Here is a 15,755-nt window from a genome sequence, read left to right on the forward strand (position 1 = left end):
TCTAAAATTTCCCTTTTCGGCTTATATTTGAGAATTTTATTTAGTTTCCATGATTTGGGCTTAATGCTTTAAGGGCCATATATTTTCAGCATCTAGTAAAAAATATTTGCTGGAGCTAGATTCCAAGTCCATTGCTTCGGCGATACAAAAGTATGTCCCTCTTTTCTCTTTATTGAATACATGGACTTTGAATTTTATTTTTTCATGAGAAATGTGTCACTTTTTTCGTACCCGAAAATCTTAATCGTGAAAAAAGGAATAACTTTATTTTATTTAATTGGTGAAAGCATGGAAATGTTTTTTTTTTTTTTTCAAATTAAAGTTTAACGCGTTATATTTTTATTGCAATTTTAAACTTGTTATCATGTTAAATTATTCAATAAAAGTAAAGTAATATATTTTCGATTAAAAAGTTCTTTTAATTCGGGATATTTGATTGAAAGTCATTTTTAAAAACTATACATGAAAAATTACCTTTTAAAGTTTCACATAAGTTTTATCCTACTACCTTTATTAACCCTTCCCTAATGTTTAACTTTGATAGTGTCTGATCTGGTGCCTCTTGTGTAACTGTTAGCAGCTTATCTCACGAAATTTCTTAGTGGTAAGGTAACTCGATCACTAACCAAACACTCGACTGTAAGACTGTATTGCTTCAGTTTATATTAAAACTCAGAATATTGTATTACTTTAGTTTTGAACTATTGCTAATCCTCTAAAAGTTGCTCGTGAAAAGGACTTTTTATTTTACATACAAAAACCTAAAAGTATAACTTACCAGGAATTCGTACATTCTTCACACTTTATTCCAAAATGAACAATTCAACATAACGCAGTCATGTTCTGTGGCGATCTTACGTTACAGCGTGATGGCTCTAATTGTGTTCAGTAGGTAAAATTAGTTAATATGCTGGGAAGTAAGTTCAACAACCAATAACTAAGGGTTAATTAATTGTAAGTCTCTCTTTCAGTTTTTTCGAACAGGGCAGGCAAATGATGTTTAAATTTCTTGAAGTTTAATATTTTATTTTATATAAATTTCTCTTGATTTATATAACAATGTAATCAAGGTTGTTCAGAATTGTGTTTAAAAAGGAAATACAGAATATTATCTCATTAAATTTCTGGAATTTTCCGTAACTCATCATATTTATGATTTATTTGTGTATCCTGGTCATGCATATCCTATATAATTAATCATTCTAAATTAAATTATATAAACATAGATATCTGAATCCTCAGAAAAAAGAAATGCAACGCCATTATTATGCAATAGCAGAAACACGAACTACCGATATGCATTTTTGTTGTATTATTGTATTTTATTGAACTAAACAATCTAAATTTATAGGTGTGGCAACTTAATACTAAAAATTTATGAAATTTCAGCTTTATAATACAATATAAAAAGACTTGTTCCAAATTTTTTGAAACCTTTTTCAATTCAGTGATTAATCAAATGCTGATAATATTATTGAGTTTAGTAAATTCCACTTTAAACAAATTACCACAGACATCTGGCAAACTTAAAAAATAGTCTCGAAAAAAAAAACATACAAAAATTACAAATTCATACGATTGTATATAATTTTAGGACATTTTTTTTTTCAAATAAAAATAGGCTTGAAACTTATAAAAAATAAAGGATTAGAGACTTGTAAAAAAAAGGAGATACAACTGTATAAAATGAGAAAAAAAACAAAACTATTGCGGGAGAAAATTAGAAGAGAGTTTGAATTGGAGATCATAGTGTATTTTAATGACAAAAATGTAAACCAAAATAAATTATCAATTTTAAGTTTTCTTATACCGTAGATTCTTTTAGTTTTATATTATTTATGTTTTCTTACTATTTTAATTTTATTTTTATTATTACTATCCAAAAATTATTTTAACTAAAAGCTAAAAACAAAAATGAACATCGTGTTTATGTTGTATCATGATCAAGCTCTTTTAAAATAATTCCTTATATATATTATTATTGTTATTATTATATCGGTAAAAAATACATAATATCTGTGAAATTTATATGATACAATTACTTACTGTTCCAGATAACATAACTTGTTCCAAAGAGAAGAAGATAACTTATCAGATGCATGAATATATTTAGAAAGAAATTACAAAAATATTTGTTATAAGCAGTACCGAATATATTCTATAAATAGTGTTGTACTTTTTTAATAGAAGAACTTGACCCTGATGGAGGTATTGTGTTTAAGTCAAAGATATTTTCAAAAATAGAAAGTGTATTAGAGAGTGAGGGTCTGGGAAACGCTGGGTTCGTTAGATTGTCTGAAGAAATGGTTGCAATGTACTAAGTTAAGAAAATGAAAGAGAGGTGGAAAAGTTTGTTAGTTGGCGGTCAAAGTCTAAACCCCACCAAGGCAATAAAATTTAGAAAACAAAAACTGCCAACCAACCCCAAAAGCCAAAAGCCAAAGCCCTTTGGAAATTCCTTCCACCACCAAACCAAACTCACTCATTTTGTTCTTCTTTTCTAATTCCTTTTTTATGGCTACAAACTTCATGGAATAAGGAAAGGAGAAGCATAAAACAAACCAACCAAACCATTTCCCCCCTCAAAGCCCTGTCTCCCTTCCAAAACTACACTTAAAGCTTCAACCTTTTCATCACAACTAATTCCAATCCTTAAAATTCTCACTGGGGTTTTTTAATGCATAGGGAATTATCAAGATACTAAATTTCCCGACATATCTATCCAAGGTACGATGAAAAAAAATTCTGTTACCCTTTTGTGTTTGTGTGAGTGCATACATATGTTTGTTCTTGTGTTCTGCAATTGATGATCAGATAGAATCTTGTAAGTGCAATTTTACGAGCTGCCCATGTTATAATTTGGTTGTTTCTTTCTAGCAATGAATGTTGATGGCGCTTGGTTATTGTTCAGTTTCTTAGTGTGGTTGATGAAAACTCTTTTTCTCATTCTGGGTTTGTTTGATAGATAGTTAATGAATGGGGTCTCTGAATTGATTATGATCTCAAATCCTGGTGCAGGTTGTGGACACTGCAATTTACGTCTTTGATGGTTTCGAGTTTTATGTATTATGGTGTCAGTGTTTCTTAATTGGCATTTGATTTGTGGAGGTTGTGAGTTGGGGTCGGTTACGTAGATGGTGTAGATAGGAAAGTAGGCGTTTTGATATTGTCATTGACTTTGATTTGATGAATTATTTGTTGGTCAGTTGTGTGTGTGAGACTATGTAAGGGATGGTATCAGCTACAATTAGGCGAATTGTGTCACCCTGTTGGAGACCATCTGATACGGGTGAAATTTCTGGTAGGCATGGAGATTCAAGTGGGCGTGTTGATGGTTTGTTGTGGTACAAAGATTCTGGAAGACATGCGCATGGTGAATTCTCAATGGCAGTTATTCAAGCAAACAAATTGTTGGAGGATCAAAGCCAACTTGAATCTGGCCCCTTGAGCTTAACTGAGGGAACTCCTGTTGCAACTTTTGTTGGTATATACGATGGTCATGGAGGTCCAGAAGCTTCCCGGTTTGTCAATGACAGTCTCTTTAAAAATATCAAGAGTGAGTTTTTCTTCACTCTGCATCATAAAAATATCATCAATTTTGTCTTTAAAATTGCAATGATCATCATTTTGATCCCCAAAATTGTAAAATGCTCTTTGGAGTTTGTAAACTGTCGATTAACGTAGTCTGTGTTCTGATGTCATGTAATGCTGCCTGAGCTGGCATGTTAAACATCTTTGTGACATCTACTTTGGCTCATTTTGATGAAATTTACCCTTCCTCCCTTTGTCTTGGCCATTTTAAAACCATTTTTTTCACCTTCACCTCCAAAGTTCACACCATTCTTGCCTTCCCATGTAGTGACAGTTTTGAAGAAACAATTTGTTGTGCTCTCGTTGTTGATAAAGATGAGAATGCTGTGAATGGGGAGATTAAGGTTAAAAAAATGTTTCTTGAATGGAGAAGGCAAAGAGGGTTCAAATTCTTCAAAATGGTTCATCCAATTTTTGGTCAATTTAGTCCCTCTTATGTGGTGAATCTGTGCCTAGTAAGATCTTCCATGGACACTTAATATGTCAATTCAGTCCTTCTAACAACAATACATGACTCCACTATAAGAAAAACTAAATTAACTGACAGTTTATAATTTCTAAGACCATTTCATTCGTGTAAGAGAACAAATTGACCAAGAATACAGTTTCAAGACCAAATTCGTGACTCACTTCGAAATTTTATGTATGTGCAACATGTACAGTTTGCTGCTGTTGGATTTTCTTTGCACAAGTTCAAGCCCAGAAATATTGATTTAAACAACTGTGTTACTCTCTGTTCTGATAAACATATATTTAATAAAGAGGGTTTCTGCCCTTTTTTCCCCACTTGTAGGAACTTGTTTTCCGTTGTCCACTGAAAAGGCCTTGCTGTAAATGGTACAAGGCCTCATAGGATCTTTGATTGAGTGTTTTAATCCATGTAACTGAACTGACTGAAATAAGGCTTGGTTGTTGCTTTTTGTTAGATTGGTAAGAACCATGTTATGTGCATTTCTTCAAATGATTTTTTTTTTCAAGATGTGACATATAAGGGTAATTTATTTCAATAGGAATGAATCTAGTATATATCCATCTGATCATCGCTAATTAAATTTGTTTTCAAACTATGTCTTTGGATACTGCATGCCTTTTAAAGGAAATGTGCCCTGAATTGATGGAATTTTTTTCTGCTAACCTGGCTCAAATGGAAGTCAGAGTATATTATGATAGTTTGAGATTATAGTTAACTCCACTCGAATGAGGAAATCCTGGTTCATTCCTGATACTGCATAAGCATATGAACCATCTCATAAACTTCAACCATTGATGGATCTACGAATCCCTTTTATTCCTGAACTTTGCCTGTTAGTTATTGACTTAAAACATTTATTGTTAGCATAAAAGGCGGTGCATTGTTGTCTTCATTCACTGTGAGTTTTATCTGGTTAATCTGTATTACTGACTTAATGGGTTGATCTTAAAGCAGAATTTTCTTCTGAAAATGATGGAATGTCAGCTGATGTTGTCCATAAAGCATTCATGGCAACTGAAGAAGAATTTCTTTCTCTGGTAGAGAAGCAATGGCTGCATAAGCCCCCTCTAGCGTCAGTTGGATCTTGCTGCTTGATAGGCATAATATGCTGTGGGGAGCTCTATATTGGAAATGCAGGAGATTCTCGAGCAGTACTAGGTAGAACGGATGAGGCTACAAAAGAGATTAAAGCTATTCAACTATCCGAGGAGCACAATGCTAGCATAGTATCTGTCAGAGAAGAGTTGCGCTCATTGCATCCTGATGATCCGCAGATAGTGGTTATGAAGCACCAGGTCTGGCGCGTGAAGGGTCTGATTCAGGTGACTACTTTCAAATTTTATCGCTGGTTTCACTGTGCCTTATCAATGTTTGTGTTAATGTCTTCTGCAAATTATCCAATTCATGCAGTCTTCTATCTATGTTTTGGTTGGTTTTGTTTGGATCACAATTGATCTTTTTCTAATTTCACTTATCCCTGGCCTTACGTCTAATTTCATAATGCAACTCAATAAAAATCATCATTCTCTGACTTCTTTGCATGTAATGGTAGCAGGATTTGATATCAGATATATGTCTAGTTTCGGATTTTAGAATATCAGGAACCTGAATTAAGTTTGACCATCAGATTCAGGGAACAACGATTGGTTCAATTCATTGTTGGTTACATAAGTCAGACTATTGTTGAAAGTCTCAGTCTGTCTTATTTGCTAGTACTTTTATGTCCTGAGATAATCTGGCATATGTGGATGGATGTGGCAGGTTGAGGATCGAATTTAAACATACTGATGAAGTTTGTTTTCATCTTCCCACTGTGCAAATTGAAACATGGTGTTCACTATAGGTTTATTAAGTTTCTTGTTAATACTCCAACCACATTCGAGGCTTCCAATCATGATTATTTGATGGCACAGCCAACATGGAATGCAGATTGTGTTAATCTGTTGTTTATTTATATTGTAGATTTCAAGATCCATTGGTGATGCCTACCTAAAGAAGGTAGAGTTTAATAGAGCACCATTATTGCCAAAATTTCGACTCCCGGAACCCTTTGAGCAGCCAATCCTTAAAGCTGAACCAGCAATACTGGTACAGAAATTGTGTCCTCAAGATCAGTTTCTCATATTCGCATCAGATGGGTTATGGGAGCATCTGAGCAGTCAAGAAGCAGTCGACATTGTCCAAAACTGTCCACGCAATGTAGGATTCTAATTTACTTAAGTTTTCTTTGCATATATAACTGTCATCTTTGGTATAAAAATGTATTGAACAGATTATTTTGATACAGGGAGTGGCAAAGAAACTTGTGAAAACAGCACTTTGTGAAGCTGCGAAGAAAAGAGAAACGAGATACTCAGACTTGAAAAAGATTGACAGAGGGGTGAGGAGACATTTCCATGATGACATCACTGTTATAGTTTTGTATCTTGATTCAAATTTTTTGGCCCGTGCCAATTCTCGTGTACCCTTGGTTTCTATCAAAGGAGGTGGTGAAAGTGGTTATGGTATTGGAATTATAGATGCCTAGTTCAGGAGTTTTGGCACCATTCCTCTCTTAAATTTATTTTCCCAATGTATGTGTATATTTCCCCTCTGCAGCTGGGATCATACTAATACAATTATCTCTCACAAACACACTCTACTCTCTCAATTACCTGCAACTTATTTTACCACTTGAGACTCACTGGGTCCAACAATAACACATGCGTCATGTTTTTCTAATTATTCAAAATAATTTATCTATGCATCACCAGTTTCATTGTTGTAACTACTGTTGCCACATCCAAACAACTTTTATCTGTCAGGAGAATTCAGAAACTAAAATGAGCTGAACATTTCACATCAATTATTGATGAATAATACGTAAGTAACGACTAATCTGTGTCGAAGTCTCTCGGAAAAATCTTACACGAGTTGTGAAGCTTCTTCTTTATGGAAGATGGGAAACCCACAAAAATCAAATTCCTGCATATTACTATGATAAAATAATCCCAAATGATAGAGAATTTGGATGAAGAAAAATTATGTAGACGTAGACAAATAGTTTAACTTGAAACTGTAAATGAAATTATTTGAAACTGCTGTTGCAACTCTAGAAGTGCTTCACTGTTTTAATGTTTATGCAAGTAAAAGCACAAAGTGTCTTTCCCCTATCCTGAGAGTATAACATCCTGATAGTATAGAAAACCCGATTCAAATTAAGGTAAGAACAACTATATTGTCAACCACAATCACATAAACATAAGAATCCCAATTAGAAGGTACCAACGCACATCAAAGTAACAAAGCAACCTAATAAGGTAATATCAGAATGCTGATTAAGACCAGAAAGTAACAACACAAGCAACCTAATAAGCTAATATCAGATAGCTGATGCTCTGAATAAAACCACAAAGTAACAACACAGAAGAATCCTATTAAGCTAATATCAGATTGCTAATGCTGAATGAAACCAGAAAGTAAGAAATCATCTAATAAGCTAATACCAGAATGCTGATGCTGAATAAAACAGAAGTTTGGACTGAAATGTAGGGGCCGCGCGGACGCAGGCCCCCTCTACCACAAATTATGACGTAGATTCTGCCACTTGGACAGACCTTAGAACAGCACCCTTCTCAAGTGCAATAGAACGTCACTGTCCTAGATTATGGGCCTTCTTGGTCACCCATTAATCCCGTCCAGGTAAGTATGTTTCAAAATCATAGACACTTTTCTTTTGTAGCAAAAGGTTTGTACCGCTCATTGCTCTTTCAGCGATGTGGGACTTAGAACGCTACTTTTGCATCTTCGAAAACGCATCTCTCAAAACTTAGCCTCCTCTGCTACCTACCAGATACCTTGTTTTCTACACAGATTATGGAGAAAAAGGCAAATTATGGAGAAAATTAACTATAATGGTTCACTTGGTTTCACGGAATGATTGTTCATTTAGGCACATCAGCTGCAAAGTGCAATCTTATTGTGGGATTTGGAAGATTACTTTATAATTCATGTAATTCCTAATTTTACAATAAAACTGTTGATTCCATAAAACGATTTTATAATATATAGAATGGATATAAATTTCGTCTTACACACTTATATTATAAAATTAATTCAATTTAAAAACTTGCATTTAACAAGCACAATTGCAACTTCAATTTAAAAAATATTTTAAACTAATTTATTTCGGTGTATTACAAAATGTATTTTAACTTATCTTTCTATTTTCTTGTATTGAAGGAAAAATACAAGATTGATACACCAATTTGTGTCTAGTAACTTCTCTACAGGTCTATTATTAAATGTTTGACATTTGTTTGTTAACAATTGAGCATGCTTAACTCCACTTTTAAGGTCTTAAGTATCCCTAATTGAACATTAAATGTCTTAACACTAATAGTTTGGTTTTGAACCTTCCACATTTTTAACTTTACCTCGTGGCTCAAGTAATTCTTATAAAAAAAATACATAAAATGTATTTAACTCAGCTGGAAAAATAAAAATCTTTAACTTATATTTGTGTATTTGAGAAAATATTTATCAAAAAAAGAATTGTAATTCATTCCACACCTTAAAAATTCTAGCTTCACCTAAATAAAGAAGCTAAAAGCACTCTATTAGTAGTAAAGATTTCGTATTACCTATATATATATATATATATTCAAATTATAATATATAGACTCAGAGTACAAACACTAATTTAAAAAATTATATGTAGGATCAAATTAGACTTTAACCTTCTTTCTATCTCCGTAGCATAGTTTATAAATTTTTATGTGCAAACACTAAATATTTTGTTTCAATCTTTACAAATAAAAACATCAATATCATTCTTCCTAATTTAGGCATAAAAAGTGTTTCTGACAACATTTTTCATAATTGATGGTTAGAATAAAAGGTAAAAACTAAAAAAAAAATAACTTTTTCTATGAAATAAAATCAAATTAAATTTATTGATAAATTGCTTTTAAAAATATTTTCTTGTATTAATTCTTCTTCTTAACCTATCAACAAAATCTGATTCATTTGATTTTTTATATATAAAATAGAACTAAAAGCTCATGTGTCAAATCGTCCGTGTGTTGTAAGGATTGAATTCTTAATAAAAAGTGTACACAACTAACAAACAGTTAAAAAAGTTGATATCATCTTTATATTCTTGTAAAGATAAGAAAAACTAAGAAAAACTTATGAAGCCTTAAATTGTCTGAATTTTCAATGCCGCTCAATTGGTAAGGTGTTCTTGATTCCATCTTTCAGTGAATCCAATAATTCTTGTTGTCAAACATTCAAAATGATTATAAAATCGCCGAGCCAGATGCTTCAATGAACCAATGATGCGGATATTTGAGATGGCAGTGGCAGCTTGCATGTTCAATCTTTTCTATGCATGCCCACTATCCATTATCTTGAACATTAATCTTGAGGCATAATTTCCAGCTGAATTTCCCCTTAAGCTTACAATGACTCTAAACTGTATTTAGCACCTATAACAAAATCATGCTGTAACGTTTAAGCATACCCAGTGGCTATGCAGAAAAATATAAGGGAGTAGGAGAAATGGCACTGTATGGGGATAGAAATTGCTTAGAAAAAAAAAATTACATTTACATGGGACTAAAAATGCAAAATACCCTTTAGTGAAAATGTTAAATGTTTGCTAGTATCAAAGCCAAAAGAGAAGTACGTGGACGTACTTGAATACATGGAGCAGCAGGCATGCTACCTCAACAACACCCTCCAAATTTTCTTCATATATACAATTAAAGACCATAAGGCAAGCCCTGCTGAAGTATAAAGCAAAGCAACACCAGAGCCAACTAAAATGACAGCTCCTCCTCCATGGCTGAAAAGAAAAATGAGAACAGACATTCAAACTCAACCAGTTCATAACAGCTTGGAATAAAAAATTTTGGGGGACAAAAATGATAGTTTATTACATAACCTGACAATGACATGCAAACTTATAACAAATTAACACCTGAAGAAACTTTTCAAAAACATGTAATATTAAGCATTACTACATATAGAAAGCTTAGAGATAAATATTAGTAAAAGGTTAGTAGAAAATCAAGTCGTTTGGAGATGAGTTTTTCAGCATAAAAGAATCTAATGATAATTGGGTATCCACAGAATATAAAAAATTCAATGACCTCAAGTCCCGGGTTGCAAGAAGGATTGTTAATGCTGTCATCTGTGAGGCTGTTTTCCACTTCCCCAAGTTATTTACAGCAACAGCCTATCATTTAGAGTTTCATGATATAAGCTCAAGATGTTGTGCTAATATAATAAGGCACTTGATTCTAGTGTTCAGGAAGTAAAACAAACCTCTAAAAGCTTGCTATCCTGGGAAGCAGCCCATTCCCTGACTGCAGACATGGTTATCTACATAGCAAGTTATGAGAGAAAATTATAGTTGAAAACAAAAACAAGGCCAGTAAAATAGACATGATGTTATGCTTTAAACACAAAAGGAAAGACAAGTGAAAATATGACTAATTATGAATCTTGATCAAATAAGTTTTTGAGGTTTCCTTGACATTTAGTAACAACATGCTATGGAATTTGCCAATGTTTTACACACAACTATGACAGAATGATGGACATAATCTCGATCTCAATTCTCCTTGCACACATACATCGTGAGTTTTACAATAGTCCTGTGTTAAAGATTAGATCTACACGATTTCCAAGAAAACAAATAATTTAACCAACCTTAGGCCCGATAGCTTCATTCTATAATGTGAAAAATATGGTACTGATAGTTCAGATTCAATTAGAAATACAAGAAACTTGTGCTTCATACACATGTTACAAAACAGCATAGAACAAATGACAGCCAAGATAAGGAAAACGATATTCAACTGCTATGAGTTTGGACTTTGGTAAAATGCAAAGGGCCCTCGTTAAGCACCCTTAACCAAAACCTTTTAAGTAAGGCATGCCTTAGAAATCACGGTAGGCCTTACCTCTCTACCAATTATGGCAATTGCAGGTATAGTCAGCAGCCACGGTGCTTGTCCAAACACACCAGCATCCAGAGGTCTAGTGCACAATAAGACCAGTGTGGCAGCAACCATGAGCTGCATTCAATTCAATCGACATTATTTTACGTTCAGACAATCAGAAAAGAACTTGAGCTGCACTCGCCTCACATGTACTAACCCAAATAGACTTTAATTCATGAAGTGTGTTTGTGTGAAATAAGAGAGGAAAAAAATACCTTGTCAGCTACCGGATCTAAGAATGCCCCGAACGAAGATTTCAACTTCATCTGCATGGCAAAATGATGATAGTTAATAAAATACTAATGAACTGATTATAACTTGAAACGCTGAAAACAGAAGAATGTGGCGGTGTTTGGATTCAATTGGCACGGAATGAGTAAAGAGTACCTTGCGAGCAAGATAGCCATCAAGCCAATCTGTGATTGATGCAGCGACGAAAATACTCGTAGTAGCAGCAGTTCCGAGCCAACCATCCATATAGAAAGCTACACACAAAAAAAACATCACATTCACGTCAGGTTACAACACAGGTGATGAGATATACATATGCAAAAGGGGGCAACCTATAACGAAACCCACTAGCAACAAGAAGTGGCACTGCGGCGACACGACCCAGAGTAAGAATTGTGGGCAGAGTGAGCAATTTGGAAGGTTCTGGTTCTGGCTCAGGCTTAGACTGAGCTTGAAGTTGAGGTTGAGGTTGAGGCTGTGGTGATGGCACCGGCGAACCTAAATCCGTGACAAGACCAGCTCTTCCCAAACATGGCAATTTGTGTGAACGTGTAAACCCTAGGATTTGGTTTTTGGAAATGGAATGAGAAGGAATGTACCTGCGGCGGTGTTGGGTTGGGGTTGTTCTTGTGTTAGGGGTCCATGAGAGGGGTTTGGTTTTGGTGGCTGTGCGAACGTAGATGAAAGCACTGGTGCTGAGTTTAAAGCCCGACATCATCGATCACCAATCACTTTGTTCTTTCTGACGAATGTTTGGTCCGAATTTCTGTTATGGTTGGATCACACAGAAGAGGGAATTCAGAATTCGGAGGGATTTGGAGTTTCTAGTTGATGTTTTTTAGAATGGAAAAAAGTATTTAAAAATACCTTTTTATACATTTTCGTAATTTATTATTTACTTATTATAAGCTTTATTACATCATTCGGTCCCTCTTTTTTATGTTTGGTTCAAAATGGTCCTACTTTTTTATGTTTGGTTCAAAATGGTCCTACTTTTTTAAAAAGTTTATCAAGGTTTCATATTTAGTTAAAAACGGTTCAATAAGGTCCTTTTCAGTAATGCAGTTAAAATCACGATGCATATGCCAGCGTGGAAAACCAGAGTGAGTTGTGCAATTTAATGAATATGTGACACTACGAAGAGGTTGCACTGTGTAAATATTTTAAAAAAATTAAAATGACATAAGGTTGGTGATATGTTTAAGTTTGGATTAAAGAAAATTACCTTATTTAAGAGTGATTTCACTATTTATCGGTTCAACATTGTGGTAAAAGTGGTGTTCTAATCAGTGTTGTCATCGTTGCTGCAGAACGAAACACGTCACCACCAAACCCTTGGGTCACCGTGCCGCCGTCACCATCACCAACACGAACCTACAATTCGAAGCAAAGAAAAACAACAGAAAACCCAAAAGTCAAACGACAACCACCATGAAACCTTAAACTGTGTCGCCAGTAAAAGGCAAAATCTCCACCATGTGTTGCGCCTCACCACGTTAAGCAAGAACCGAATTGAAATCCTTAACCTGCAAATCGGAAATTTCAACCCAAATATGAACAAGAAAATTGCATTTGCGACACCTAAAAACCCAATTCACACCTGCATCAAATCATAAACATGCATAATCACTACCCAAATAGCATAAACCCTAGTTCACAAGCAGTATCCGTGGGTACCAACCTGCAAATTATACATGCCAAAAACGCATAAACAATGTAAAGGTGAAGCTTGATGTTAATGTTCAGGTGTTTATATGTAATGTTAAATTTAGTTTCCCTTTGGTCAAAAAATGTGCAATGTGGTCCTATTTTCAATTTAAAGTTGTGTACTTTGGTTCCAAATGGATATCAACAAAAAACACACGATAAATATCTGACTTAGTTTTCACCATTAGTTTCCACCTCCAGTCCACCATCCACTTTCTCTCCACCATTAGTTTCCACTTCCAGTCCATCATCTCTGTCCACCTCCACTCCACCATCCACTTCCTCTCCGCCATCACTTTCCACCTCCACTCCACCCTCTATTTCCACCTCAAACCTTAACCCCCAAATCCAATAACAAGAACATCAAGTAAGTAGTTCAGGGTTAGCAACACTTACCTCATGTACGTACGCTCCTCAAATTTGACCTTCAATGAATCACCACGCCATGGTGATTACAAGACCAGTTTCATCAGATTGTTAAACCCAGAAATTGCAATATGATTCTTAGATAAAGATAATTTGATTTAACCCATTTTGTTAAACTTAGCTGACATCATTATATATTTTTTAAAAATATTTACACAATGCCACATATTCATCAAATTGCACAGCTTACTCAGGTTTACCCACATTGGCATCTGCACTATAATGATTTTTAACTAAATATGTGATCTTAATGAATTATTTTTTTTCAAAAATAAGACCATTTTGAGCTAAACCCCCCAAAAGAGGGACCAAATGATATATTAAATCTTATCATAATAACATACTTTAAATTCAATAATAAAAAAATAGACAATGTGTTATGTTAAAAAAAAATTATTAATATATTATTACTCTTTATTATGTTAAAATTTAATCAAGGTTTGGAGTCATCAAATCTTATTTCAATTGACATTAAATTTATTTGGATTAGTAAGTATTTGAAATTATATATATATATATATATATATATATATATATATATATATATATATATATATATATATATATATATATATATGTTGGGTATTTATAACTTAAATTTTTTATTTATTTATTTTCGTGTGGTGAAACATGTAAAATTTAATAACTAGTATAAAAACATATTACAATAATATAAAACAATGAATACTTTTAATTTTTCTATAACACGGATTGATTTTTTATTGATATAGCTTTAGACAAATACGAAAAAATATAGAATAACTAAAAAATAATTAAACTTTTTTAAATATTTATTGGAATTACCAATAAATAGTCTAATTCAAAATAAATAAATTTTTTAGCAATTAATTTAACTTATTTTTACAAACTATTTAAATAGATTTATTTGGATTGAACTATTATTTTGGGCCCGTTTTAATAGTCATATTGTGCAAGTTGTAAGCATGTGAAAAAAAAACTTTAATTATTGATATTATCATTGTTATTATTAAATATGTTGGATGTTTGGTGATTATATGTATATAACTATAATAATAATAATAGTAACGATGATTTAAGTCAGTGTTTGTATGTCTATCATACATATTTTTGTGGTCGATAACTTAACAAAAAAAATAGGTGTAGTTTCTTACAATTAAAATTATTACTAAGTCTTTGAGTTAATGAACCTATAATTGAGGGCTAATCAGGTGAGACTCAGTTAATAAACATTTTTATAAATATTTTCTTAATTTCACTTTTTTCATCAATTCAAATTTTGACGAAAATATCTAATACATATCCTTATATAATAAAAAATGAAGGAAGCTTGCTGAAAAATTAAAATATAAGAGAACTTTACGTAATGAGTCTAGTTCCACGAAAACAAAATTAATTATCATATTCAATATATTATTTATTTTAAAAAAAGTATAAGTGCATGTATTTAAATTTATTTATTTTTAAACTATATTTAACCATTAAATATATATATAAAAAAAATCCCAAATCAACTACTACATATGAATATATAGGAACAACCTTGAAAAAAAAATTAGAAAAATATTAATATACTAAAATAAATCCTTATTAAAGTCAAGAATAACCATGATTAATCTTTTAAAAAATTAAATTTTAGAATAAAATTCTATAAAACTAAAAACTAAATTTTGTCGAAAACAAATTGAAAAAAAAGCTAAATAAATTTAACCATACATTTAAAAAGCAACACATCAAATAACTACAAAATAGTTTTAGATAGTGAAATGTTATTTCATCTCAAGACGTTAAACAGAAATTTAAAAATCCTTGACTTTTTACGGGTGCATTTTTATTTTTTTATTCTAGCATTAATATGCATTAATCATTGCCAAACTAATATTTGAGCACACATATAATATTATTTTAATATAATATAATTTAAGTTATTATTTGTTTAATGACACTTTTTTATTATTATTTAACTGTTATTTTACATGAAAAATCAAACCAAACAACTATAGCCATAACTTTAAGAAATCTTGAGATAAGTTAGAAAAGAAACATACCTAGGGATCCGAGAATAATAATTGTGATCATGTGGCATTTTAAACGTCTGACGTGACCTATCCACGTTTTTTTTTCCTTGTTTACTTGTAATTAATGTAGTACAAGTTTTGCTTGTCACAATAATATCTATATTTAAATTTTAAAAATAATTAGTTAATAATTTTAAAATTTCTATATTTCTTTTACTATATACATATATTAGTATAAAATTGTTTTCAACTGTATATAAAATCAATTTATAACATATAAATAAACACATATTTCAATTTAATAGTAAGTTTAAGTTAAACTTAAAATTTATAATATTATCT

The 15,755-nt window shown here is 32.3% G+C and overlaps 2 protein-coding genes across 5 annotated transcripts; one reads left to right on the top strand and one right to left on the bottom strand.

The window, feature by feature from the left end:
* The first annotated feature begins 2,195 nt into the window (after positions 1 to 2,195).
* Positions 2,196 to 7,955, top strand: LOC106772368 (probable protein phosphatase 2C 38). Of its 4 annotated transcripts, XM_022785839.1 has the most exons (6): positions 2,196 to 2,727; positions 3,019 to 3,108; positions 3,207 to 3,556; positions 5,015 to 5,385; positions 6,026 to 6,262; positions 6,351 to 7,955. In XM_022785839.1, the coding sequence occupies exons 3-6, from the start codon at positions 3,232 to 3,234 to the stop codon at positions 6,588 to 6,590; spliced, it is 1,173 nt and encodes a 390-aa protein (XP_022641560.1). In that variant the 5' UTR covers positions 2,196 to 2,727; positions 3,019 to 3,108; positions 3,207 to 3,231; the 3' UTR covers positions 6,591 to 7,955. The 4 variants fall into 4 exon arrangements, with proteins under 4 accessions (XP_022641560.1, XP_014514229.1, XP_014514231.1 ...); XM_014658743.2 differs by lacking the exon at positions 3,019 to 3,108; XM_014658745.2 differs by lacking the exon at positions 3,019 to 3,108 and having other exon boundaries at positions 3,306 to 3,556.
* Positions 7,956 to 9,124: 1,169 nt separating this feature from the next.
* Positions 9,125 to 12,113, bottom strand: LOC106772369 (CDP-diacylglycerol--glycerol-3-phosphate 3-phosphatidyltransferase 2). The gene is made up of 8 exons (XM_014658746.2): positions 11,632 to 12,113; positions 11,440 to 11,537; positions 11,268 to 11,318; positions 11,014 to 11,127; positions 10,373 to 10,429; positions 10,198 to 10,283; positions 9,742 to 9,890; positions 9,125 to 9,531 (listed from the first exon to the last, which is right to left on the bottom strand). Exons 1-7 carry the CDS (start codon positions 11,999 to 12,001, stop codon positions 9,767 to 9,769), a joined length of 900 nt encoding a protein of 299 aa, XP_014514232.1. The 5' UTR covers positions 12,002 to 12,113; the 3' UTR covers positions 9,125 to 9,531; positions 9,742 to 9,766.
* Between the last annotated feature and the right edge of the window lie 3,642 nt (positions 12,114 to 15,755).

This window comes from Vigna radiata, chromosome 8, assembly GCF_000741045.1.
Source record: "Vigna radiata var. radiata cultivar VC1973A chromosome 8, Vradiata_ver6, whole genome shotgun sequence".
NCBI classification, from domain to species: Eukaryota; Viridiplantae; Streptophyta; class Magnoliopsida; order Fabales; family Fabaceae; genus Vigna; species Vigna radiata.